The following is a 27,525-nucleotide window of genomic DNA, read 5'->3' as shown; positions in this document are numbered from 1 at the left end:
CTCTCGAAGAGGAGCATGCACTGCAGGCACCCTAGGACAGACACACAAGCTGGAGAGGGCTCCTATCAGCCTTAGCTAGGGCCTGCTATGTGCATTTAAGGAATAAGTGCTATACACACAAGTGGTTTTTTTCCTCCCCATCTGAACAGCAATAAACAACTGAGAGCAAGGGAAGACCACACTTGTTCCTACCTCTCATTTAGAGAAGTGCTGAGAGATGCCCCTTATACTGTGAAGAGATCTAGCTGATAATTGCCCTAGGAAGCTAAAATTCAAGTCAAGGGGAAATCTTATGCCCCTTCTCCAGGATTTCATTATTCAGGCCAGAAAAAAAGACTTTTGGTCTCTAGCCCAGCACTAAAAATGACACTTGCCACCCTATTTCTTCTTCAAGCACAAATCAAACCAAACCAAATCCAGATCTCTGTATCTTCAGAGCCAACACCAGAAACTTAGGAGAGTTGTAGAATTACTAGATGTCTCATACCGTTCCCTGAGGAGTATAAGGGCTTTCTTTATACTACCTCCTATGAACCAAGGAAAAGCTTCCCCAAGCTCTCCCAGACATCTGGCATTCAGTGTTTGTCAGCCCCAGAGCCACACAGCATTGTCTGCTGCCTGAAGACAGACAAAACAATGTTAGTGTTTGTTAGGTCATCAATGCCTGCTTGAAGAGGTAAACCAACACTCCAGAGAAAAAACAGAAATAAAGGGATCTGTGAAGAATCTGGGCTTTGCAGAGCTGTGATGAGGCAAAACTCCAGTAGAGCGAGTCCTGCTTCAGATTCCCACTTGCAAGACCCAGAGGCATTATCGAATGATGCCCAGAAGAAGCAGGGGCAGAGCGATCCCCTGGCTCAGCTCCAGACACAGCATCATTGCTGGGGTTGATGCAGGGCTGCAGCCAGCATGGTGAGTCCTGTCGCCAAGCCAGGCTAATTTGGCTTGGTGGCCTGTGAGAAGCAGGGGCCTGCCAGAAGCCGGTTGCAAGGCTGGCACTGGGATGCGCTGTGTAATGCGGGCACAGAGTTGCGGGCACACCCCTCCATCACTGCCATGTCCCTGTACATGTGGGTCTTCATGCAGCTGGAAACAGCTCCTAGCCAAATCTCAGCCCTGTGATTGAATATACAAAGAAGCACCCAAAGAGCTGAAAAAAAATTCAGCAGGACATTAAAATCATTAGTGATGAAAGATAAAGCTTCTTAGGGTCTTATTTACCTCCAAGCTGATGGAAAGGCTATCCTGCTCATTTGGCCTCATTTGCCATATTCCCAAGGAAGTACATAAGCTGCGCAATGCCCCACTTCACAGACTCACTGGGATTCCTCAGAGACAGCAGCCCTCCTTTCCACTGCACTGACATCCAAAAATATACTTTTCCAATGCTAAGGACTTGCCTCTTCTTTGTTTGGGATTGGGAATGGGTTTCTTATTAGACAGAGGATCATACCCTTGCCCTCACGCTCTTCAGCCCACCCCAAGCCCAGACATTGAAGTAACACACCACAGACCTCTAAAACGGAGACCCCAATTGTAGGCTTATCCACAGGCATTAAGAAGATCAGGGCACATCACATGGCAAACGACTGAGGCAGCAGACCAACAATTGAAGGGGTTTTACCTTAGAGGGAGCCGAGTCTGGTGAACTGTAGGAACCAGGGCATAGCCCACCCCTGGTTCTGCAGAGACACCTGGGAAAACCTTGCCCAGGGTCTTCTTGCCTGTCCTGTGCACTGGCCGGTCCACGTGGGAGATGGCCAACCACCCACGCATGTGTGCATGTACACTTACAGACTCTGAGCATGGGTCTCTGGTGGCCAGCACCCAGACCCTCAGGTCCCTTGGACCCTACATGGCTTTGCCATACTGGGCATCAAGACCTCCTGTTCTACTGGTCCAGTCTGAGGTTCACCAGCTGGTCAAAACCAGGCTCAGAATGGGGAGCACAATTGCACAGAAGAAATGTGATTTAATAAGAGTATAGGACAGACTGCAGTGATGAAACAACATGCTCAGGCAGGCGAGCAAGCATACTTACCACTGCTTACATGCCACCGAACCCTTTTCTCCCTTTTCTTTCTGTTTTCCCATGCTTGTTCCTCCCCTGACCTCTACCTTTCCCTTTCCTACGTCTATTCCCCTAAACCTCCCATATGAAGTTTCATACAATCCCTAGGTTCTGCTCTGCACCATCCCCAAATTCTCCTCCCTCTGCAACCCACCGTTAAGTCTTATATCACTATAGGCTGTCATTGCCCTCAAGCTTCATGACATTGCCAGGAGAGAGAGCTGCCTTCAGTAAGTCACCTTGGTGGGCTTTGCTGAGCAGGAAGAGGAGTGGGAACAGTTTGTGTCAGGGTTGCTGCCTCCTGTCTGATCAGCCAGCTCGGTTTTTCAAGTGAAATGCATATTGAACTATGGACAAGGAGACACATGCAGCAGAGGATACCACAGTGTTATAAGTGACCATAAGCTTGTTCCTGGTAGGGGCAAGCTCACTCCTGAGCACTGGAAAAAGAGGAAGCATCACTTGATCTGGGCAAAGCAGGGGTCAAGGTAAGGCCTGCGACCCCCTCTGAGTCCCATCGTCTCAGACACATCGGAACACAGGGAGCCACAAACTTCCTTTGCTCCTGCTGTGTTGGGATAGGTTGGGTTGGGTAAGGGTTAGGGTTAGGCAAAACAAGTCCCAAGGACACAGTGCTTGAATGGGGTCTCAGAAATCCCACTAGCTCTGGACAGATACTGAAGAAATAGCTTGTAGCCAAAAAAGCACATGCCAACAGAAGATACAGAAATTATTGTGGACGACTACAAAGTTGGATTATGCAGCTGGTGCCTTTCTTAGGCCAGCAGATGTGAGCAAGGTTAAAATGCAGGGAGGAGGGAAGAGTGTCTCACAAAATTAGGGGCATGTTAGCCCACAGAGCACATGAATGAGGCTGAGCAAACAGGCAATGCCTCTCTGAAAGCTAGGGAACAGGCATGGAAAATTCATTTTGCACTTCCAAAACCTGCAAGCTCTGTGGACAACTGTGTGTGGAAAGAAGCAGGGCAGCTGAGGTGGCATGGGAGGCTCTCAAGGACACAGGCTATATCCAGGACTACTAGCTTCTGGCTCTGAAGAAGGAAAGGTTAAGAGGCCATGATGGACTGTCTGGACATGCCACAGATAACAAACCATCTTGGAATATGTTGTCAGGCACCTGTAGCTTGGAAGGATTTTGTCCCTAGCAGCACATGGGGGGCTCCATGCGGGAATTGAGGTGTACAACAAATGTCTCCAGAGCTTCTGTTCCCAGGTACTGAGCATCAACCAGGATTAGCATGGAAAAGGAAGTCTCAAACTGGATATGCAAAGCTCTCGGGCTCTGGTGAGAAGGGGAAGATGACCAGCATGCACATTTAGGTGTCTTCAGTAATGACTGAAGGAGGCTGGACGGCAGGCAGAGGGAAATGGGAGGACCCGAGCACACATGGAAGAGAATGAACATGCAATAAGTGTGGATGGAGAGGAATAAGGGTGATCTGTGGGGAAAGGGAGGGCAATGGAGGAAACCTAAGGGTGTGTGGAGGGGAACGGAACAAACCTAAGGCCACAAGGGGCTGATCTGGACCCACTACTGCACTCAGAAGCCTCCTTTCCTGCCCCTAAATGGCCCTTCCCCGCTCCAGTGTCACATTTTCTTCACCAAAACACCCAAAGGACCTCACTGCCCCTCCGGACTCTGGTAACCCCGCCGGGCACCCAAACACCCACTTCCTTTCCCGAACACCGCCAAGATGTCCCCTCCCACGTCCTAAGGCTCCGGCTCACACCCACCCCCCACCTCGGTCCTTCCTACGCCCAGGCACCCCCTCCCACTCCCTGGCACCCCCTCATGTCCCCGCCCACCGCCCCCTCCTCTGCGCCCGCCGCCCGCCCGTCTGCTCGGCCGCCCGCCCCGCCCTGGCCCCGCCCCTCCCGCCGCAGCCGTCGCTGGGTCCGGGCCTGGGGAGGCGGCGGGCCGGAGGGGCCGCGCCGGGGCGGGCACCGGGGCCATGCTGGGCAAGGACTACATGCTGGCCATCGTCCTCGTCAACTGCGACGGTCAGCCGCGCCGACGGGCAGGGCCGCGCGCCAGGGGCCGGGGCCTGGGCTGGGGGCCGCGGTGCGGGGCCGGGGCCGAGGCTGGGCCGGTGCGGGCTGGGGTCGGGGCTGGGCCGGTGGGGGCTGGGGTCGGGGGCCGGGCCGGGGCCGGGGCCGGCGCCCGCGGGCTGGAGCGGCAGCCGCGCCCCGGCGCTGTCCGCTGTGCTGAGCGGGGCACGCGGCGGCCTGTGCTGGGGGCGCCCGCCAGCCTCGCGCCGCCTCCCCGCTGCTCCCAAGGTCACGGGGGGCACCCCCAACCCCCTGTCCCCACCCTCCTGCGGGTCGGGGGTCCCGCGGGGCGCGGGGGGCGGAGTGGTGGACCACTGCCCAGCGCCCGCACCCCCGGCAGCGGAGCCCCGGGGGATGAGCACCCACGGGGGGTGCACCAAGCCCTGCGGATTTTGGGCTGCATTCCCGAGGAGCCCAAGCTCCCAAGTTCGCTGCTGTGCTGCACCACGGGCTTATTTCCATGACCTCTCCAGGGCTTGGGGTGCAGGGAGGAGGGGGTTTAATCTACCCCTCCTAGCTGCAACCCTCCAAGGGCGTTCTCCTCCTCCCAGACCCCAGGGGGTCTGTCCCCAACCCCTTTCCCCACCCAAGCTGGGAAGAAGCTGGTCTCGGGCATACTGGGGTGTTGGCAGAGGGCTGGGGACCACATGCTGGCAGGGGGAACTCTGGGCTGGCAGCCCCGGGCTCTGCCTGGCCACCCTGCAGGGTGCCTTCCCTGGCAGGCTCAGGCTGCCTGTACTCTCTGTGCCCCTGCCAGGGTCACTCCGTCCCTCCAGGCGCCAGTGAGGCAGCTGCCTGCACCGATCACTTGCCTGGGGTCTGCCACTACCATAGCCTCTCTGGCATTGCGCCAAGCCTTCCCTCGCCATGCTTCTCTCCAGGGCCATGTGCCCAGCCGTGCACGCAGAGGCCACCGCAGGACCCTTTCGCTGCTGGGTGAAGCTACTCACTTCTCAGGGCACCCTGCAGCTGAGGGACCTTCCCCCCCCCAACCTTGCCTCACACTCTCCCTCTGCGCAGACGACCTCTGGAGTGACCAGAGCCTGGAGACAGACCCTGACCTCCCCCCAGGCTGGAGGAAAATCCATGACTCTCTGGGCACCTACTACTGGCATGTGTCGACTGGCACGACACAGTGGCAGCACCCTGCACACACCACTGGCACAGGAGGGCGCCTGGAGGCTGATGGAGAGGAGAAACTCCAGGGAATGGTAGGGGATGTGGGCAGGGGGGTGAGGGCTGGTGTTGGATACCACCGCCTGGCAGGACCCTGCTGAGGGGCCCTCTGGGCATCGCTGGTCCAGCCTTCCATTGGAGCAGGCCTGTCTCTGTCACCCCGAAGTCCTGCTCAGCCCATTCCTGGCCAGGGTTAAGCCCCTTGAAAGGCCCCAGCAGGGCCCATGTTGGCCTCATTCTGGCTACATGGGATGCCCCCAAGCTGAGGTGCTGCTGTCCTGGAAGGGAGGGCTCCTACCTGGTGCGTCCTGACACCCTCTCTTGCTGCCCTCACCCCTTTCCTCTTCTCTCCCAGGACTGCCAGGGCCCCACGGCAAAGCACTTGGCAAAGGACAGGCCCATTCCCAGCCCCATGGCTTCGCTGTCCCGGAGGTAGGGCTGCCCATGCGCTCTGCTGGCTTGTGGGGCACCATTGACCCTTGACCACCCATGGGCGGGGCTCCAGTGCCCCTGACCAGAGCAACCCCACACGTTGGAGCCAGCAGAACCATGCCGGTCACCTCCATGGGATGCTTCCCAGCTGATGGCATGGGGGTCTGCCGGTGCCAGGGCATCCTGGTGCTTCCCTGGGTGTCCCAGGTCCATGCTGCTGAGTGGGAGCCATCCCTTCATCGCCCTGTCCCTCTGCAGGAACTCGCTACCCTGGTACGGAGATGACTTCCAGCACAGCACAGAGCCTGGCTCCAAGGTACTGCATCGGGGGACTTCACAGTGGCATCACGGGCTGGGGCTGGCAGAGGAGTGGGCAGGCAGAAGCTGGCAGGGACAGGGATGGGAGCAAGAGCAGGGGTGACCATGCTGGCACAGCGAGGGGTGAGGGGCAAGGGGCACAGGACAGGGGTGGCTGTGCTGGCCAGGCACTGAAGCCCCATGTTTCTCTGCTCAGTGCTTTGCTGTGCAGTCACTGGGCTGGGTGGAGATCCCTGAAGAGGACCTGGCACCTGGCAAGAGCAGCATTGCCGTCAACAACTGCATCCAGCAGCTCTCCAACAGTAAGGGCCAGGGCTCTGCAGAGAACCAGGGCAAGGTGAGAGCCTGGGACGGTGCTGCCAGGCAGGGTCCCACCCCAGGACCACTGCTGCTGAGGCTGGCTCTCCCCACTGATGGGGACCGTGCTGGGGGAGGGGCAGGGACCAGTGCCAGTGGCAGAGGCAACTCTCCACATAGGGCATCCATGCAGTGGTCTCAAGTGTGGGGCACATGGATCTGACAGGGCTGTCCTTTGGGGACAGTGCCAGGGGTGCCTGGGTGGGCTGTCCCCACACACGGGAATGGTACCTGGGGAGGGCTGGGGGCGGGGGGACAGGCCTGTCCCCATGCTTGGGGCTGAGTAGGCTGGGCAGAGAGGGGTATCCCTGCACGTGGTCTGGGTGCTGGGGACGCCCAGGCCATCTGCCAGGCTGAGGGAGCCGCTGACCCTCTGCAGGGCCAGGACCTGGTGATGATCCTGAAGAAGGACACCATGAGCCTGGTGGACCCCCTCGACCACAGCCTCATCCACCACCAGCCCATCCTCAACATCCGCGTCTGGGGCGTTGGCTGCAACAACGGCAGGTGCCAGGGGCCGGGGCAGAGCCGGGGGCTGGGGGGCGGCTCTGCCCACTGTGGGAGGAAGGCACCCTAGCAGTAACCTGTCCCCTCTCCTCCCTTCCTGACTGCCGCCGTGGCTGCAGGGACAGGTAAGGGGGTGTGGGGCTGTGGGGCAGAGTGGGGATGTGGGCGCTGCCTCTGCTGGGGTCTCAGTGGCTTGCTTGTGGCCTTGCAGAGACTTTGCCTTTGTGGCCAGTGACAAGGACACCTGTGTCCTCAAGTGTCACGTCTTCCACTGCAACGTGCCTGCCAAGGGCATTGCCAAGGCCCTGCACGAGATGTGCTCCAAGGTGCGATGCAGGGGCCCCAGCGGGTGTGGGCATGGCCCAGGGGTCTCAGGGGTGAGGGGAGGCACTGGGACCCCCGTCTTTTGCAGATCATGGCTGAGCGAGACGTAGCAAGCAGCGGGCGGCCACACACCACCACGCTGGAGCCTGTCTCTAGCAAGGACCTGCCGCTGCAAGGTACCATCCCCCCGGTGCTGCGTGCTGCCGGTGGCTCCCCCTGCCCACAGTCCGCCCTCATGCAGTGGGATGCCAAGTGGCGAGAGCCCTTTGGCCTGCCTGGCTGTGTCCCTGGGGTCCCTGGGGACAGGGGGGGACATGGGGGCATCCCCTCCACCTCTCCTGCCCAGCAGTGGATATCGTGGAAGCAGCGAGGCAGTCAATGCAGACCTACGAGGCGTTGTACATTGGCAGCCTGCCTGTGCCCAGGGCCATGGGTAAGTGCCGCTGGCCGCAGTGCAGCTGGGGGATGCCTGAGAAACCCCCACCATGGAGCGGCCGAGCAGCTGTGCCCCAGCATTGGGCAGTCCCTGCCTGTGGGGCCTGCTGGCAGTACCCTGCCTGCACCATGCCCACAGCTGGGGCAGATGGGGTGTCCCGCTCCCCAGGGATGGATGTGCTGAACGAGGCCATCGAGAAGCTGATGAGGGGCCCCGGGCAGGAGCACTGGACACCCTCCCTCATCCACGTGTCTGACACAGCCATGAGGGTGCACCCCACGCAGGTGGGGAGGGGGACAGGGGGCTCCAGCCAAAGTCGGGCACCCTGCTGCCACTGGGGTGGGACAGGCAACCCCCATGGAGGGCCTGGCCTCCTGGCAGAGGTGACCTGGTGAGGGTGGCAGGGTGGCCTGGGGTGTGGCCAGGGCTGGATGGGCCACGGGGTCTCTGCAGGAGGATGAGGAGGCAGCACACATTTGGGAGTGTCAGGTGCGGTACGTGACCTTCCTGGGAGTGGGCCGGGATGCCCACACCTTCGCACTCATCGTGGACACGGGGCAACACTTCCAGTGCACGGCCTTCTGGTGTGAGCCCGACGCTGGCACCATCTCAGAGGCGGTGCAGGCAGCCTGCATGGTGAGCAGGAGTAGGGTGTACCCCAATTCCCCCAGCTTCCCAGCCCTCCGAGGACACCTGGAGGAGGAGGCAAGCTTTGGGGATGGGGGAGGGCAAAACTGTGGGCCTGGGTGGGACGCCCAACCCTGGGGAGGGCAGCAGGGGCAGGAGGGAATTGACCCCATGGTGTCATGTCCAACCCACAGCTATGCTGTGTTGGGTTGTGTCCAACCCCACAGTGATGTCATGTTGTGTCCCACCCCATGACCACACCACATTGCGTGTGACACCACAGGCACGCCGTGTTGTGTCCCACCCCATGGTATGCCATGTTGCGTCCAGCCCCACAGTGATATCACCTTGTCTCTGACCCCACAGTGACACATCATGCCCCACCCCACAGCCACACCATGCTGCATGTGACCCGCACAGTGATGCCACGCTGTTCCCTCACCCCATGGCCACACTTTGTCCCTCGTGTCCCCACAGGTGCAGTACCAAAAGTGCCTGTTGGCCGCTGCACCGGGGGCTAAGGCGAAGGGTGTAACAGCCGGGGGCCGGGCCGGGCCGGCGGCCTCGGGGGATGCCGCCAGCGGGGCGGCAAAGGCGAGCGGGGGCAGCGGAGGGGTGGTGGCGGCCGGTGCCTGCAAGCGGGGCCTCTTCTCCTTCCTGGAGGCCTTCCGCCTCAGGCGAGCCCTCCTCCACAGCCCATAGGGGGCCGGGGCGGGGGCCGGGGGCGGGGGCCGGGGGCGGGGCCGGGGCCTCCGATCCGGGCCGCCGCCCCGCCCCCAGTCTCTCCCGCGTTGCGGGTACGCCGGAAGTCCCGCCCCTTCCAGCCCCGCCCCGCCCCATCGGCAGGAAGGGGCGGGGCCGGGCGTGACGTGGCGGGATGGCGGAGCTCTACGTGAAGCCGGGTGAGGGAGCGCGGGTCGTGGTGGGGGTGAACTTCCGGTCCAGCGGGGAGGGGGTGCCAGGGATCGGTGTGGGGAGGGTCGGGGAAGCCTTGGGGGGGGGGCAGGGCCGGTGTAGGGGCTCGGGGGCCGTGTTTGGGTGTGGGGAGCCCCGGGAGGACTTGTGCTGGTGTGAGGGGGTCCCTTGTCTGGGGAGGGGCCGCCCGGGGGGTGCCAGGTCCCAGTGTGGGGAGCCCTGGGGAAGCCGTGTCCGGGGGGGGCGCGGGGGGGAGGAGCCCTACGGGTCTGTGTCCGGTGTGGGGGCCCTGTCCCAGTGGGGGGAGCCTCAGGGGGGGGTCTCTGTCCGGGTGAGGAGGGCCAGCGGGGCCGTGTCTGGTGTGGGGAGCCCCAGGAGCGCTGTGTCTGGGGAGGGGGAGCCCCATCCTGGCGCAGAGGCCCTGGACCCTGTGTCTGGGGGGGTCCCCTTGGTCCCTTACAGGGCCTCACCGTGCCTTTTGCTGACGCAGGGAACCAGGAGCGTGGCTGGAACGACCCCCCCCAGTTCTCCTATGGGCTGCAGGCACAGGCTGGGGGTCCCAGGCAAACCCTGCTCACCCGCCGGGCCCCCCCTCCACCCGCGGGGGCCCCCCCAGGTCAGCACCCACAAAGCCCCCAGCCCACCTTGATTCACCCCACCCAGGTGGGGGCTGCTCCCGGGGGAGCCGGGGCCCAGTGCAGCCCCCTGGCTGGTGGCGCCGCAGGGGCCTCTCCTCTCCTCTGCAGGTCCGGGTCCCTGTTCCCACATGGATCCAGTGGGAATTGCAGCCTAGCCTGGGCGTTGGGTCTGGCTCCCCCTGCTCCATCACGGTGGCTGTAGAGGAGTAGAGCCGGTGGCACCTGCCCTTGCTGCTAGCCCTGGGGGGTGCAGAGGCCAGGCAATGCTGGCACAGCAGTGCCAGCCCTGTGCAGGCAGAGGGGCAGCATGGGCAGGGGGACCCTGGGGCCCGAGACCCCTTCCTGCTGGCCCAACATTTGCTGGCATCTGTGCGGCTGGCGCTGGGCTGATGGGGCTCTGCACTGGTGCCTTTTCCCTGCAGGTGCTCCTCCAGACCCAGCCAGTGCCCATGCTGCCTCCACAGCACTGCACCACTCCCCAGCACTGCTGGGGCCACCTCCCCTCGGGCCTGTCAGCCATGCCCCACGGGTAGAGAACAGGAGGCTGAGCACTGCAGCAGGCCTGGAGGAGTGCAGTGTGCCTGCCAACGTGGTCCTCGCCCCACTGAGGGAGGCCCTCAATGCCTGCTGCCCCACAGTGCAGGTGAGGCCCTGGCCCCTTCCTCCACCTCAGCCCCACACACTGCAGGGGCGCAGGAGGGGCAGCAGCCAGGGGAGCCAGGCAGGGGATGCCTGTGGGCCCGCTGCCCCGGGGGCTTCCCAGAGCTCATGGCGGGCAGGTCCCGTCTCCAGCTCATCTCTGCTTCCAGAAACAAGTGCGCGACGACATTGGGCGGCGGCTGACAGTGCTGGGAGATGCATGGGCTCAGGGGAAGCTGTCGACCCCAGTGAGGAAGAGGATGAGCCTCCTGGTGCAAGGTGAGGGGCAAGGGGGGCTGCATCTGGGCCAGCACCAGGCCATCAGGCAGGCTGACCGCAAGCCACTGATGGGTTCCCCTTTCCTGGCAGAGCTCCAGCAACAGCACTGGGACACGGCTGATGAGATCCACCGCTCGCTTATGGTGGACCATGTGAATGAGGTGAGCCAGTGGCTGGTGGGTGTCAAGCGCCTGATCGCTGAGATGAGGAGCCTGCCTGCTGCAGAGCCAGCTGCAGTGATGGATGGCAGCACCGAGGCTGGGCCCGGCCAGGAGGATCCCTGATGCCAGGGACAGGGCTGTGGACTGAGCAGGGCAGCCTGTCCCCAAGGTCCCTGGCAGGAGAAGGGCCCTCACTGCCTGAGGGGGTCTAGGCACCTCCTCTACCTCCCAATCCTCACCCAGGAAAAGGGGATTTTAATCATTGTGACATTTTAGTGGCGATTCACTACATGATGTTTAATAAACAGCACTAACCTGCTGCCAGCCACAGCCTGCCCTGGGGTTCTGGCACTGGATGGGTCTTTGTTCTCTCCCAGGAGCCACAGGAGACGGGACTGCTGGGTGAGGCCACGGCAGCTTCAGGCTTGGCCAAGGGGCTCTCACCCTGGCAGGGTGTTCCCAGCCCACAAGACGTGAAAGGAAGCAATCACGCTGGCAGCACCACCAGCATCGCAGGTCAAGTGGGTAGTGATGCGCTTCCCTGCTGCACCAGCTGGCAAAGCCTAGCCCCCTCTGGCCTTGCCTTTGGCAGTGGGGGAGACCCACAGCAGCAGGCACATGGCCCAGCTCTTCTGCAGGAGGAGACAGCCCCCAAGGAGTTCTAGGCTGGCTGGGGAGGCCGACCTGCTGCCAGGCCAGAGGAGCCTGGCATAGCCAGGGTTTGCGCTGCAGCTACAGCCCGTGCTCCCATCTGGGCTCCTGCCCATCTGGGCTTCTGCCCATCCTGGCACAGCTCAGACCCAAGTTTGGGACCCAAGAGATCAGAGTGGCCTTACGGACAGGGAGATCCAGGGAGAAACATCATGGTGCTAGTGATGCCTACCAGGTCAGGTAAGCCCAGAGTGTTAATGTTTACCCTGGACAGCAAGCAAACTGCACTGTCCTCCCTCCTGTGCTCACAGGAAGGCCTCACCAGCTGCCCCCACCACAGCTGGGGCAGGCTGCATGTGGCACCCCAAGTCTGGGAGCAGACCCTGAGGCCCTGTGTTCACCAACCCCAGCCTGCAGGGTCTCGGTGCAGGAGGGAGAGATCCTCTGCACCCTCAAAGGGCTCCTGGTGCTACTCAGCTCCTCTTAGCTCCCCTCCCCAGGGCTTTGAGGACCCAGCTGAGCCCCAACATAGAAATGCACCAAGTCAGCACAGGGGTTTCATGGTGTTTATTGATCAAGCATGAGGCTCCTAGGCAATTGCACCAGCCAGTTGTGCTAGAGCCTGAGGTGTCACATGTCCATCTCCAGCATCAGAGAGGGCTGCAGCCAGCTGGTCACAGTGCCAGCACCTCCACAAGGCCCAGGAACAGGCCCAGCCATGGCCTGGAGGTGGGGAGCCGGAAACTCAGATGTCCATCTCAAACTGGTCTTGATCTGCAAGGGTACGGAGGGATACAGGGATAGGGTTAGGATGGGGCTGCCTTGGAAGAAATGTGCAGGCAAAGGGGGCAGGAGCTGGAACTGGGGTTGAGCTGGGATCTCCCCTTGCCCTTGTGGCCAGGCAGGAGCCCCATGCCCCAGGCAGCACGTAGGCAGGGGCTGTGTGCCTGGGCTGCTCACCTGGCATGGCTTCTTCGCTCTCATTCTGCCCCTTGAGCTCCTCCAGCTTGACGAGGCTGGACTGGGCCAGGGATGTGACACCGGGGATCTGGGGCAGGCAGCAGGGAGGGGTCCTGGCCACGGGTGAATTCTTGCACTCCAGCAGGAACTTGCGGTCGTAGATGATGTGGGTACCTGCCAAAAGCAGGGGTCTGTCAGGCACTGCCCACCCCTGTCTCTGAGCACCATGGCCTGAGCCCAGAGCAGGGGGTGGGACCCAGCACTTGGCCACCGCTGGAGGACACAGCTGGCTCTGGAGCCACTGTGGGGCTTCCCACATGGCAGACTGACACCCATCCTGCCCAGCACCTCTTCCCCACATTGTTTCTTCCTCCCCTTGAGGCTCCTGGAGTTCTGCCAGGGGACAGCACAGGGGGTCCAGCCTCAACGTGGGCGCCCTGTAGCAGTTGACACCACAGCCACCCCTGCGCTGCCTGGAAGGCAGGGCCAGCCCTGGGACACTTGGCACATAGCCCAAGCCGGATGGCCAGGCAGCAGGCAGGTCCCCAGCTCACCCTGCCCAGAGGTGGCTGGCTCCCTGCAACTATCAAACAGCAAGGGCTGAGTGCCCCCCTGTTGGCACCATGGGGAGCTGTACCCAGGGACCCATTCCCATCAGCTCAGCCAGCAAGCCACCCTGCTATGCCCTGCACAAGGACTGTGCTGGGTTCAATGGGACACCTCCTCCATTGTGCCAGCCTGCTGGGTGTACAGCCCCAGGGCAGCGCCCACCCGGGACACACACTGCCTGCCCCTGTGCCCCAAGCACCTGCCAGCGATCCCCAAGGTCACACCAGCCTGCATGCCATGTCTGCTGCCCTGCACAGGTCCGGGCCTGCCTTCCCCTGCCCAGCTGTCCCTGCAGCCGAGCACCAGCTCCCTGCTAAGCTCTGGCAGTGAGTGCAGCCCAGGGCAACAGCGAGCCCAGAGCTCCTGCACAGGCCAGGCCCTTCCCGGCACCACAAACACATTACGCAACCCACACCTGCTGCAGCCCTGCCAGCAGCAGGCCTGGCTCCCCAGCCCCAGATAAGCTTACTGGAGGCACACAATGGAGCCAGCACCCACAGGGTGGGCGTCTGCAGCTCAACTGAAACATGCCCAGCTCAGGGATGGGGCACACAGTACAGCAAAGGACCTGCTCGACAGCTGAACCCGGGGCTTTGGTGGGGGGTTGGAAGGGGGCAAGAGGGCAGTCCTAGGGTAGCCCTGGAGGAAGCTGTGCCACCCAGTACCTTCCCCCATGGCTGGTGAACTCAGGTGGGAGCAGACTTCTTGCACTAGCCCCCTGCGCCTCTCCCAGCTCCAGCCAGGCATGCCTGGGCATAACCTACCCCTGAGGGACCAGTGCTGCATCCACCACCCCCAGCAGCACTGCTGGCAGCCTGCTCCCCAGCAGTGCAAGCACCAGGCACTGCCTCTGCCTGCTCCCCCCAGTAACACGGGGCAATGATGGCCCTAACTTCTAGCACTATCTTCCTAAAAAGCTTTGGGGTTCCCTTTTCCACTCCAGCTCTGGGCTTCCAGGGAAGCCACCACCCCATGGGCCTGCCTGGATCTGGTCCCCAGAGCAGGTGCCTGTGTTCCCAAGGACCAAACTGCAAGACAGAGAGCCCAGAAAGGGACCCCGCTCAGGAAGGAGCTGCCTAAATTAGGCAGGGATGGGGCAGCTGAGGCCACCGTTCAGTTCAAGGGACAACCCCATTCCTGTGCTGGGTCTTACCCCCCAGCGTGGTGGAGTAGACAGTGCCACGTGGTGTGGAGCTGTAGCCTCTGGAATGGGGAGATGATGGTGGCTCCCTGGGATAGGGCAGGAGGCTGCAGCTGTGCCTGTTGCAGCCACGGAGCCCACATCGGTGGGGGAGAGGCCTAAGGCCCCTCCCCCACCCCACCTCTCCCCTGCAACTCACTCCAAGAGCAAACACCTATTGTACTACAATACCATTTGTTTTCAATATAATTACTGTTAACACAAGTGTTTCTCCTTTGGCATTTGCACTATCAGGGGGGCAGCAGCAGTTTTTTTGCACTTCTTCCTCAAATACTAGGAAAAATATCTGAATGTATCATCCAGCAGCATTTCTGAGGTTTATTTGCCTGCGGTACTCGAATATTGCTTGTGCACTTTGGGTTTTCAGTACTATTTCCTCATGCTTTTACTGGGGAAACTCTGCATGTAAGGATTTGTCTGGAGAAGGTGGAGAATACTCCATCTGGTCTGAGAGACCACCAAAAGTGGTCCATTAGATTGGACACTACGTGTACTGTAGTTACCTGCTTGAGGAATGGACCAAATATTCAGTGTAGTTACTGCATCACCACTGGGCAAAAGCAGAAATAAGCATACTCCAAGTGCAGAAAGTGGACAACTTCTGCACCTGCTTAGAGAATGAACGTTCATCTTAAGCAGTATGCAAAAATCCCCTTCTTCCTCACGGAAAGGTCTTGAGGAGCTCTTACCAGATTTAAAGGGTTACGAGATGCTTAGAATTGAATATATTACATTTTTCTTTAGTGGGAAGTGGTCTCTGCTTTCCTAAGATCTGCTTCTAGGCAGCTGGTCACAGCAAGCCAGGTGAAGAAACCCTGCATTTACCTACAAGCTACCTATTTACCTTCTGCAAATTAAGATGCCATCAGTTGCCATGTTGTCAACTCAGCCCTTATTTCCAGCCCCTGAACAAAACCTGATCTTCTCAGGCAACCCACCTAGAAAAATAGTGCTAGAAGCAGCAGAACTATCCAGAAGGAAAAAAAAATAATGCACAACAGTGTTCACACAAAAAAATAAATGGCCAACAACTGGCAGGGGGAAGGACTCAGCAGACCTCGTATCACAGATGACTGCAGATCAAAACCCTCCCCCAAACCCTGACTGCATCCACATGCTAATTACATGACCCTGAAAGATGCGTCACAGGGCATGGCAGCAGCTACCAATGACAACAACATCCAGCCTCTTCCAAAATTCTCACACAAAACCTATAAATACTGTTCACCTTTTATTGAATATTCAGGTAAATATTTCACATTAATACAGGCTACATAAAGTAGAGCCACTATACGACATCAAATTTACTCAGCTTTTCCTTTTAAGTATGTAAACAATTGTACATGTATTTACCACCCTAAAAGGCTGAAATAATGTAATCAGCTAGTTCTCTGCTGCATACAAGGAGCATTCAGTAGTGTTTAGCCAGAAGCACTAGTTTCGTCTGATTTTTAAGTTCGAAATGGCTAAACTAACTGGAGAACAGAATCAGTTTGTATAGGTAAATCAATTTGTTCTTATACAATCGGGCAATCAAGTTTCCTTTGTTACAGCCCACAGAAAATTGCTTAGTTAGGCACATTAAAAAATCCCCAGGGTTCTTCCAAGATAATAAAGATTCCCAAACAAGGCTAAGAAAGGATAGACCCCCTTAAATCAGTTGACGTACTTGAGATGCATGTTTCCAATGTGAGGTGCCCAGGTGCCAGGCCAAATCTACAGCAAGAAATAAAAAGACAAGTCTATTATGAAAACAAATAAAGGTTCCTTTAACAGAGCATTTAACCACTGGAGAGCAAGCTTAAGGCTTCCCCTTAACATACAACCAGACTGTCCAAAGGCTGGGAGCCCTCTTCAGCTCTGGCCAAGGTTTGACTGACAACCTGCAAGATGACAAGAATGGATATAAACCCTCTCGCTTGTAACAAAGTTGATTACCTGGCTGAGCAGTCTTGAAATGCTGCTTATTTTACGTGAAAGGTTTGGTACCGATAGTGCCATGCATTTTTCATAATAACACACACACACTGTAGGGGAAAAGTCAATGCAAATGATCTCAATTCTAGTGTCAGAGAACTGAAAAAGAGTCACCTATCCAAAAATGAAGAAAAACAAAACAAAGCACAACACTGTAAAAAGCCCCAGGTAAGCAAAGGTGGAAAAAGGTAGCCACACTACCTGCTGAGCATCAGTACATTCTGTTGAATTCTGGACAACTTTGATCATGGGATTCCAGGCAGGATCTGGAGTATGGAGCCCATTAAAGAGGGGGCCTCCCGGGCCATCCGCTAGCTGAGGGTGCGAGGGTATTAGAGTGCCACCATACATGGAAATCGGTAGGCCCTGAGGGAACAAGAGAAAGCACCATTGGTGAAGGCGACAGTGGTTGTGAAGGATGACCGTAGTACCATGTTTGCCAAGATGCCAGAGGCAGTTCACATCCGAATGTAACGTTCACCTACTGGCAAATATCTCTGCACTGTGAGGAAACAGGGCATCACTGCACACCTAGGCAGAGTATGGAATATGGTGACTCTTCAGAGCTTGAGATTCAAGTCAGTTTACCCACTTTTCTGAAATTACACCTTGCCAGTATGCAGCAGCCTCTGCACAGCACTGTCAGATGACCTCATAAAGCCAGACACAGCAGCTGTACAAAGTGATCTCAGTGCTCCCGCCTCTCACCTCTGCAGCACGTGATAACCTTGGTGTACGAGGGCTGCATCCAGGGGCTGCACTTCAGCAAAGCCCATACACAGCCTGAGTCTACAAAATCCTGAGTTGAAGATTTTCTATAAATTACTAATGGCCATCTAAAATATTCTCCCAGTTCAGAAAGAGCAAGTTACAGAGCAGCTTCTTGCAATTCTGAAATTTCTTTCCCGTGTTTGAATGATTGCTGCTCTGCAATTTAGAAGATCCCAAGAGCACGTGCTACAGCTACTTCTGAAACATGCTGTGAGCAGGTCTGCTGTTGAGCACATCGTCCTGGACATTCCTCCAGTGGTAGCTGAGCTGACTACAGCTTGGCTACATCTGTCTGCCTCAAGCTACTTTCCAGCGTTAACATACAAGGCAGACTTACAAGCGGTCCTCTCATCCTGCTGCTTCCTTAAGAAAGGCATGTAATATTCATGGGCATGATTTGTACTGAAAGCATTAAGCAAACCTTTAGTCAGCCTCAAGAGCTCAGCAAGCCTTATGAAATGTTTCTGAGCAACTGAGCCTCTAAGAAAGGAAGCACTGGAGAGTGATGGAGGCATTCAGCTACTTCACAAGAGAACATCTGCAATCTACAAATTCTGGTTTTGTTTAAATGCGCCACCAGGCTTGGGCACCTTTTCTAGTCAGTACTGGGATGAAAGGAGGTTCAGGACTAGGTGCAGGCAAGCAATGGTAGAAGAGGCACACACACAGTGTAATAGGCAGAACAGGAGATACAACAAAGTTCTTGATCACTTTATACACTAAATCCAACCCTCTGTAACTTACTTTGGAAAAATCCACAAAACTATTTGGCATAGGTTGGTGGAAAATATTCGAAGGAGCCACTATTCCAGAATCATCTCTCTCCATTGGCTGATGCTGAGAAAACGTGCCTGGGTCTGACAGCTGCTGATGCATCGGATGATTTCCCATGACAGGCTGAGACCAACCTGACAAGCCTTCTGGAAGCGAGGAGATTGAAAATGGCTGATTACAATTAATTGAGGATACTCTGAAGTAGAATTCAGCAGCTGCACACACCTACATACATTCAAAGGCTCCCCAGCCTCAAAAACAGACAACTGCAGAGGTATCTTAGGGCTCTGCTCTGAGCAAAGGCAGACCTTCCACAGCTTATGCAAAGCAGGAAGATATCTGCAGTTTTTAGGCTAAGGACCCATTACAGACAATGCAAATACACAACTCTATATGTAGCATCAAGGCCTCTCACAGGGAAGCTGCAGCAGGCAACACTATATAAGGCTGGCGACACACACACACACTTTCCTTCCCTCCAGCTCCCACATCCTCTCATGTACCATAGGAACACAGAAAAAAGTTACACTTATGACAGGGGCAAAAATAGGGAAAGAAGAGAGACCGGTGAGGCCAGGGAAGTTTGGCCAGGCACATGCCATCTGCATGTACATTCATCTTGATCCTCCAGACAAGTGTGGAGATAACGGGGACTACTAGTAACTGCAAGTTTCCCAGGTGTCCACAGGAGAACAGCTAAGATCCAATAAACCTCCAAGCATTGTGAGCACATACAAGCTTTTCTTGAAAAAAACTACAGCAATACTGAGACACCAAGTTAACCAAAGTATGGAGGACTTCACTGAAAAATATAACAAATACAAGACTATTAAACATTTGTCTTTAAAGTTACCAATGGAAACATTTTACACCTCAAATGCTGCAGCTCCTTTCCACAAGAACCTCAAACTATCAAGAAACTGAATGTAAAACTTCAGCTGTTTCAAAGTAATTATTTTGATACTGGGGCTGCCGGGAACAGAAGTCATCCCATACTATTCAAGAGTCATGAGGAGATCAATGCAAAAATCAGCATCCACAAGTATGTGTTTCTGGAAAGCAACCTAGAAACTTGGACAGAGGCAGTTGTCCTTTTAGGCCAATGGTCAGACTTGGAGATGGACCCCCTTAACAGACAAAAGTTGTTTACTTTTTAAATTCTGTATCATTAATATAAAATTTCTGAACTGTTCTCAGGGTTTACAAGTGTATGCTGACAGATAATGTCGGTTGGGTGAGAACCACCTATATTAGGAAAGAAAACCACAGCGCTTTCATTGATACACACTCTTCCCACCACTGACACCCATTTTCCCTTCAGGACTTATTACATGAAAGTTGACTAGAGACTGTGGAACTTTATTCCCCTTCTCCAACTTTCTTTTCACATGTAGTACTTCTGAAAGGCCCTAGCAGTTTCTTTAGGCTACCTCAGGCTGCACAACAGACTTACCAGATACACTGTTAACTCCAAAGGACCAGATACCGCTATGACCAACAGGAGCTGTGAAGTTGGTTCCTAAGGGCGTAGGAGTGACAGATCCTCCCTGTCGAATTCTAGCAAGCCTTTCTGTCCCGATGGGAGGGGGTACCTTTCGATCTTGACTGGCACTACCCGTTTTTGGCTGGCCCAAGCTAGGAGGTGCAGAAGCAGCTGAAAGGGGCGAAGATGATCCTGAGGAAACTGACGGAATAGGAGATTCACCTGCTGAAAAGAATATGTCTCTTGCTTAATTACACACAAAGCACAAAAGTTAGCGAGCATAAATGCTACCTGCTCTTATCCCCCCAATATTACCTCAAAGCAAATGATAAAAAGGTTTTAAAGGCCTTTTTGGCAAGCATTCTTCAAGTCTTTCACAGAAACTCTGTTTAGAATTTATTTTAACTCTAAAATCAACCTTATAACACAAATGCTTTCAGCCATCAGAATAATGTGATATTCTCATGACATAGCAGTACATCTAAATTAATTACAAAAAAGAATAAGAAACATGGAAGAGTTTCAGGAAGAGGTGAAAACATCATCCAAAATACCATAAATATCTGAACAGCCTGGTTTTGGTATCCACCACTTCCAGCAGAAGAGAAATTAGACAGCTTCCCAAAGCCACATGTGTAATGTAAGAGCATAAGTCCCACCAACTTCAGAAGCGTCACTGACTCTTCTTGGGAAATCCAACTTCCTTTGAGCACTCATTTAAACGTTTTGGTTCTTAAGCTCAGAGTGGCAATGAAGTTGCATGCAGTGACATGAAAAGCCTCTTCACTTAAGATTCTGAATCAAAGACCCGTATTTTCTGTAAAGCTACTTCCATGTTCTTCCCATTAGGAGGAAAACCCACTGTTACCTCGGATGATGCTTAAAGGTTTTGGAACATTGTAAGTAACATGAAATAATTCCAGAATCCCAATTTAAAAAAAAAAGGCAAGTATAACTTCAAGCCATGGCAAATATGACATTTTCACCTAATATTACACTCATACTATTTAGAGGGGAATCCTTAGCTTGGTATAATCACCTCCACTCCCCCACAGCTTCATGCCCTCTCCTTTCAGAGCCTACAGTGACTGATTTTTTTGCCCAAATATGCCTTTAGTAATTTTACCAGAACTGGTGGCATTTTACATGGGAAAAACCACAAAATAGTACAGCTTAGGATCTGCATGCCATCCTCACAGCTGCTACAAGGAATTGGAAAGCATTTTGTGCATCACTGGGTAATTCCCCCTCAAGTTACAAATCTACTAAAGACAATAGCTATGAATTCATAGTTAACTAAGACAGACCCATGAAGTTCCTACATGAATTTGTTGCGCTTGTCCAAGGATGTGGTGAAAAATGCTGTCTGTTAAAGCTGGGAGTCCCAACAGGCGCTGGCCCTTGAAGGTAAACCCGTGCTCCTTGTATGTTTGCTGAAAAGCCTGTCAAAGGACCTGAAGAAGAAGTTGTAGAGCTGTTGGATGGATCTAGAGAGGGTAAGCCTGAAATAAACATAAATTTGATTAAATATCTCTCTTTGGGAACCTACTTCAAAGCACCAGAGAGAGCTAGTGCTCCAAATATAATTAAAGCATCTCATCACCTTCAGGGGTATCTGCACATAGTAAGTTCATTTTACAGGTGCACGATTCTCCCTTAGAAACCGACAGAAGGCATTTCTGTATGCTCTCTGTTTTGGCCTGAAGTTTTAACAAGAACAGCCATCCCTTCAGTCAGTGAAAGGAAATATCTTAGCAGGGAGGGCAAAGGAGGAAAGCTGGGAGTGGCAAGGATCTTTGCTTACAAAAAAGCCACAGAAGTCAAACAGGGATACAGGGCTCTGTGAAAGTCCCACGGGAATCCAGCACGAGAGAAGTAGCTTGCTGCAGTACAGTTTTTGCCATCCTATAGGTACATTCACATATATATCGGTCAGAGCATGCTGTGTCCAGAGAAACAGGGCTGACAATGCACAGCACAACAGATGAGGGGGCTGCTTTCTACAGGGATGCGTGAGAGAAAGGGAGAGATGGAGAGAAAGTTCAGAGTCCCACAAAATTATTAGCAAGGGGGAATTACAGTTTTTTAATAAGCCAAAGCTTTTAAGTACTTTTCCAAAATGTAAAAGCTCTTATCACACGTTATTACCTGAAAGCAGAAATGGGCATAGCCATATATTCACCTGAGTTTTGGGTTTAGTTTCAAGGGCCTATTAAACAAGACTAGTTTCAAAACCATTTAAACATTTGAAAGTGACCACAACCAGGACCAGCCTATATTGCTGCAGAGCAAGGTTGAAGGTTGTACCTACTTACACCACAGCAGTCTCCAAACAGCAGTGGTGACAGGCAATACCTTAGGTCATAGACTAGAGGTGCACCTTTCATCGCCCTGATACGTTCCTGAAAGCCAGGTCTTTTTCCCCCAATATTATCAACCAAGTCAACCTGATTTACTGCTTCCAGAAGTGCCAGATCCAACTTGCTCACATTGACAGAAATGACTCACTGGATTTGAAGAAGCTATTTTTCCCACTAGCCCTACCCCAAAGGTTAAAAAAGAGAAGTCTCCATTACAGACAAGGAGAAATAAATCACCACCAACAACATAACATGGGGTGCTCAGACGAGGGAACCTGAGTGTGGGAGGACAACCTTTCAGGGTTTGTCACAGCACAAAGTGCAAGACTCCATGGCTATGAGGAGGATGCTAATGTCTGTGCAGGCTGCCTGTAAACGCAGTTTGATTGATCTGTGTTTGTCTAGAGCTGCAGACTAGAAGCTATGGAGCCTAGCCATAAGCAGATTATAGCACCTCCAGGTCTTCCTGTGCACCTGCCATGGAGCTACCAATGGGACACTCTTGCTAACCCTCCATCCACAAAAGTCAACTTGGAGGCAGTCAAAAGGCCCCTATGGTGACCGATTCCACCACACATCAAAAACAAGATTCCAGCTGGCTGACAAACCACTGAAGATCCCGAGTCTCTGCCCCATACAGAAGGGGTAACAGAGCTGCTGCTGCCCATGGGGGCTGCTGGTTTCCTAAACAGAGAACAAGGCAGAGATTATGACAAAAATAGCTCTTCTGCAGAGATGCCCAGCTGTGTCTTTTCAAGGCTTGGTAGGATGGGTACACAGCTTTCAAAGTGCAACGAGTGTACAGCCAAGACCACTTCAGCACTGCTGTGTATTTTCCACAGGTTGAAGGAAGCATGACAGCGAGAGATGCACAAATTGAACAGAGTAGTCAGTTTTCAACCTGTAAAGAACACTTTTTATCATTATCTTGCCTTTCATAAAAGTGAAAAAACCTTTGCTCAATATTAAAAATGGTTTCTATGAACAATGTCTTACAGAATCCTGATTTCAGTAATGAGTTTCCTATTTATGTACTTACCAACAAAATCAGTTTTTTTAATACTAAAATATTTTGCAATATCATACTCTGCAGTTACTTGGGCCATGAATTCAAACTCTTCATCACACTCTGAAAGCGTAACTAAGCTCTTGAGACTGGTGTATCAATCTCACACAAACTCTGCTCAAAATTCATTTTATCAAAGCCCCCAGGCACTTCTGCAGAAACTGGTTACTGCAAGGGCTACCTCCACCTTCACAGAAACAGCCGCAACACTTGGTCACTCCATGTAGAACAGGGAGCCCAGCAATTTCATGCAACTTCATACTCATGTGCTGCTTCCTAAGCTGGCATACGTCAAGTTTGTGATACCTTTTAATGGCATGTGAGCAAGGTCTCAAACCCCTTCCTAAAATGCAAAGGAAAGAAATAATAAATAGACTTCTTCTGGTCTTCTCCACAGCTTCCCCAAATGGTTTGGCTAAGTCCGCCCTCAATCTGCAAGCTGCTAGGACAAGAGATCTAAGACATAAGTGAGACAAAAGGCCATTTCCAGAACAGATCCACGGCCGGTGAGGAGATCTGCACGTGTATCTGTGCCTCAAAGGAATCGGTGAATCAGAGGAAACTCAAGCTGCAACTGAGCTTACCCATGAATAGGAAAAGCAGAGTACCCAAACTCCACCCTGAGGTGACAACTTGTTAAGAAAAAGCTGGTTTACTGCACAATCAAATTATATTAAATCTCTACCAAATCAGCTTAAAGGTGATTACCAAGAAATGTTGATTTGTGGAAAATTCTGCCACAGCCCAACTGTGCAAGACAGGCACAAAAGACAAACCTCTGCTCCATCAGGTGTAGAGTCACAGCCGAGATTAGGGGATTGGTGTCCACCTACTTTGATGGCCATTACTACTCCCTCTCATCACACAAAAGTGTACTGAATTACCAGGCAAGGCCCAGACTTCTTGTGCATCGCACTGCTGTTGGCCAAAGTGTAAGCCAGCAGTAACTGGCCCTTTTCCCCCCCTTCTCAAAATCTCATGAAACCCTGCCACCGAACCCTATGGAAACAGCCAAGGTAGTCCCCAGTTCAACCCACCTTGGAGGCTGAGCGGAAAGGTCTCTTCCCGTGGGACCAGCCAGTGAGATCAGTGGACAGACCACAGGACCACACTAACACTCCAAGGGAAGGCATCAGAGAGGTCCTCAGCCTACCGTTCCTGCTCCTTACTAACACACCTTCAAAACACCCCCTTTTTCCCAGGCTCCCCTAATCCCATCCCCCTCCTCCTGTGTGACAGACAATTTAGATTCTGAAACAAAGGTGATCAAAAGCAGTATTAAACGACATTAAAGGAATCAACTCAGGACCTGACTAACCAGCCACCTCCTGCCAGGCAGAATTTTCACTGGCACATCTACCTATTTGCAATATCCTAATCAAATTCCAGCTCAGAAAAAATGTGTTCTGTCCAAATATTTTTGTACACCAGTTGAGAACTTCACATGTATCTCCCCAGAGTCAACTGTGCGAGCTCTCCCTGAGTATCTACCTAGCCTTCCTCACTCAGGGAAGAAACAGATTCAGACTACCTTTTAAATACTTACAGTCATTTAAGGATATATAAAGGACCAAGAAATTTTTCCCAGTGACAAACAGATAACCTTAGCATAAGGGAACAGCAAAATTTTTTGCTGCTATGGGAAGTCCCAGTCAGCTGTCTTTGTATACGCAGGATGTGATCATCAGGGGGAAAAAAAAAAAAAAAATCAGCAGATCCCATTTGCCTTAAGCTTCCTTCCCCAGGGGCTATTCCAGCAAAAGCCAACTGCCAGTTTAGAGCACTGCAGAGAAAAAGCTGAGCCAACGTAAAGTGTTTCTGGAGTCTGCTGAGGAAGGTCTGGCAATTCTTTTATTAGCAGCCTATCTGACAAACAAGGTCCAGTTACTTTACCTTCCACAGCCTTTGTTACATCTGGTTCTGCTTACTGTGCTGGGACTGGACGTGGCACAAGAACTCTAGGTATTCACTCGCTTTGTGGAGCTATACAGCCCAAATTAAACTATTAAGAAAACTACAGTCATAGCAAACATCACAGTTTTGTGGTTAAAGCTAGTCAGAAAGAAGCGTTCTGGTTTTCAGAAGTCCTGCACGTCTGTAAATCAACTGAGAGGAATGGGAATGCTGAAAATCATCTTTCCTCACCACGTCTTCCAAATGCCCCCTTCTCCTTTAGTCTGAAAGTCAAACTACTTGACTTGTCCCAGTCCAGCATTCAAGTCCTGAAGTGTTAGCCCAAATATCTAACATACATTGTGGGGGTAAAGACAACTTCAAAGCAAGGCTCTCTAGCTACCCAGCTTCAAGGAACCATAAAGCCATTATGGCAAGAATGAAGGGGAGAACAGGGTGGCACAGACTAGATCTCTTGATGGTCCTTTCCAGCCAAATGGGTGCAGCCAGTTGCCTGCAACATAGTTTGAACACTAAGATGATAATAATCCTTTAAGCAGAGCACAGCAAGGGCAGGGAGCTTACTGTGAGTGTTCCTAATCCATTTCAAATAAATGCAGATAAGCTTGAACTGCTATACTTAACAGCAGAAGAACAGTAACTTCCTACTAAAACACACCATGCAGTAGCACACCAATTTCACAAAGCACAACATAAGCCTATTAAAATCCCAGAGCCATATCAAGAGACAAAAAGTACAAAGAGTTTACCCTGAGTCATGCTGGAGTCTCAGATAAAATATTGAACAACTGCATGCAGTCACTCTTGCAGCTAGAACCTGTCAAGAGTCCTGGCCCCGCTGTTTCAGGTTTAGTATCACCCAACCATATGTTCCATTCCAACCCAAAACCTAAAATCAATGCTACTGTGAACTCTACAAACAGGTGGAAGCATTCCTGTGTCTTACAGGAGGACAAGCAATGCAATGTCTGCAATGTTCCCAACACCTAACATCCTAGAAGAGCTGAAGAAAAGAGGAGAAAAGTCATCATCATTTTAAAGAGCACTTGGAAAAAATAGGCCATCCTCATTACATTAGTATTCTCTAACTGTCATTTGTAAACTACTTCTCAATCAGTTTGAGATGATCAAGGTGTAATGGTTGGAGAAAGAATTCTGCCCAGTGCATGATCTTAATGACTTACCTACAGGACTAGTCGAAACCCGTTGGGAAGGTGGCCTGAAACCAGGAGCCTTAGAGTTGTCAGGATGCATGTTTTCCATGTGTCCTAGCACAGAGTTATTCAGAAAGGTAGACTGAACAGTGAAAGATGGGTCAGCTGCTGCTCGGGTAGAGAGTGGACAGTCTCCCCATCCTTGGTTAGCTGGCACCTGGTTGCTATCAAAAAGACTACTAAAATGATTGAAGAGCGTTGCTGGCCCAAAGGTAGGAGGCAATGATTTGTTTGGGTTAATGTGCATCTGAGAACCGTTCATAACGTTCATGGCTGATGAAAGCTGCACTGCAGCAGGTGGACCTTGAGAAGGTGTCAAAGGAACTTGATTCGTAACAAAAATAGACTGAGGATCTTGATGGAGGTTTGCATTTGGTACCACTGAATAGAAAGAACCTCTGGACTGCATCCTGTGAGTAACTCGAGGTGCTGGTACAGCTACTTGAGGTAAGTTACTGTTGTCCTGATTATCTGCAACAACTGACCTGGGTGATGCTAAGCTTAAAGGAGCAGTTTCTGAGCTGGATGAAAAAGGCATTGACATGGAAGGATTTATCTCTGACATGCTGGTTGGCAGTATTTCATCTTGGACACTATTTAGTGGTGCAGGGCTGCTCGATGGGTGAGTTTCAGTGACTCCAGAATTGCTGCTAGCTGACATACTGCAACTACTTGCAACTGAAGATGGTGCGCACGCATTTGCAGCGGGCTGGTCTGGTGTCAACACCTTCTCTTTGGGTGCTGAGACAGCCGAGAAAGAGTCCGCTTTAAGTGCAGAATGTTGGGTTTGTGGAGTATTAGATGGCAGAAATGCTGTGGGCACTTGCCCATTGTTTGGGGGGGCAGAGGAAGCTGAAGGCAGAGTGCTACAGGTGCTCGTCACAGTTGAGATTGCTGTTGCTGCAACGCTCGTCTTGGGAACGCAGGCAAACAGCTGCTTTCTGACCGAAGAGGGAGTCCGATTACTGGTTACACACAGCGGTTGGGTGGAAGCAGCTACAGAAGAGACAGTAATGGGACAAGTAGAAGTAGCTAATCCAGGAGACTCCGTCTGTAACATATTTCCATTCTGACTACCTACACGACTTGAACTATTATGCTTTGGAGAGCTGTTTGTGCTGCCAGGGTTAACTGGTCTCACTGGGAATGGTCCCCAAGTGTTCGGTGAAGGTGAAAATGTTCCTCCAAATTGGGCCATAGGTAAGCGAGGGTGCCGGATCTGTTGCATAGTTTGGGCAGCCAGCAAGGCAAAATGAGGGTGAGAATAAGCTAGAGGAAGAGACACCGGAAAAGATGAGCGCACATTCGCTGGGACATTCTTGTTTAATTTGTTAGTAGGCTGGAAAGTAGATAGTGTTGATGACTGCGATGTGACTAGGGGAGGTGCTCCAAGAGGAAAGGAGTTCTTGTTTGAAGCAGTTGCAGTGCTGACTCCAGATGAAAAATTTGCATGGATTGATTTGGTACTTGAAGCAGGCGTTCTTATGTGAGTTTTTGGAATCAAGTCTTCCAGTTCCTTGGCAGGATCTTGAATAAGGGCATTGATGAGTTGCACTGCGTATCGTGTTGACTCTGTACCACCCCTAGATTAAATA

General features: G+C 53.3%; 3 protein-coding genes across 17 annotated transcripts in view; 2 read left to right on the top strand and 1 right to left on the bottom strand.

Annotated features, from left to right (window-relative positions):
- Positions 1-3,975: 3,975 nt before the first annotated feature.
- APBB3 (amyloid beta precursor protein binding family B member 3) lies at positions 3,976-8,844 on the top strand. The gene is given in 13 exon segments (XM_072872708.1): positions 3,976-4,093; positions 5,162-5,352; positions 5,673-5,749; positions 6,008-6,065; positions 6,264-6,404; positions 6,804-6,931; positions 7,051-7,056; positions 7,143-7,257; positions 7,344-7,431; positions 7,605-7,688; positions 7,860-8,082; positions 8,084-8,327; positions 8,685-8,844. Coding segments are annotated over 13 exon segments (1,407 nt in total). The 5' UTR covers positions 3,976-4,044; the 3' UTR covers positions 8,688-8,844.
- Positions 8,845-9,089: 245 nt separating this feature from the next.
- On the top strand, positions 9,090-11,285 carry SRA1 (steroid receptor RNA activator 1). Of its 2 annotated transcripts, XM_072873363.1 has the most exons (5): positions 9,090-9,220; positions 9,724-9,849; positions 10,294-10,514; positions 10,681-10,789; positions 10,880-11,285. In XM_072873363.1, the coding sequence occupies exons 1-5, from the start codon at positions 9,196-9,198 to the stop codon at positions 11,071-11,073; spliced, it is 675 nt and encodes a 224-aa protein (XP_072729464.1). In that variant the 5' UTR covers positions 9,090-9,195; the 3' UTR covers positions 11,074-11,285. The 2 variants fall into 2 exon arrangements, with proteins under 2 accessions (XP_072729464.1, XP_072729465.1); XM_072873364.1 differs by lacking the exon at positions 9,724-9,849 and having other exon boundaries at positions 9,153-9,220.
- Positions 11,286-12,153: 868 nt separating this feature from the next.
- Positions 12,154-27,525, bottom strand: part of ANKHD1 (ankyrin repeat and KH domain containing 1) — a 118,580-nt gene continuing 103,208 nt past the window's right edge. For 5 of the 14 annotated variants that reach the window (XM_072873352.1, XM_072873346.1, XM_072873351.1 and 2 more), the window contains 8 exons: positions 25,901-27,513; positions 20,684-20,878; positions 19,347-19,601; positions 17,864-18,039; positions 16,550-16,714; positions 16,041-16,087; positions 12,562-12,735; positions 12,154-12,375 (listed from right to left, as the gene is read on the bottom strand). In XM_072873352.1, coding sequence (XP_072729453.1) covers positions 12,582-12,735; positions 16,041-16,087; positions 16,550-16,714; positions 17,864-18,039; positions 19,347-19,601; positions 20,684-20,878; positions 25,901-27,513 — 2,605 coding nt within the window. In that variant the 3' untranslated portion in view covers positions 12,154-12,375; positions 12,562-12,581. Of the gene's footprint in view, positions 12,376-12,561; positions 12,736-15,589; positions 16,088-16,549; positions 16,715-17,863; positions 18,040-19,346; positions 19,602-20,683; positions 20,879-25,900; positions 27,514-27,525 lie in introns of those variants that run through there. The other 9 variants (XM_072873355.1, XM_072873359.1, XM_072873354.1 and 6 more) reach the window with 7 other exon arrangements.

The sequence above is a fragment of the Ciconia boyciana genome, chromosome 9 (assembly GCF_034638445.1).
Source record: "Ciconia boyciana chromosome 9, ASM3463844v1, whole genome shotgun sequence".
In the NCBI taxonomy this organism is placed as follows: Eukaryota; Metazoa; Chordata; class Aves; order Ciconiiformes; family Ciconiidae; genus Ciconia; species Ciconia boyciana.
The sequence above is the reverse complement of the archived record's forward strand: the minus strand, read 5'-3'. Positions and strand labels throughout refer to the sequence as shown.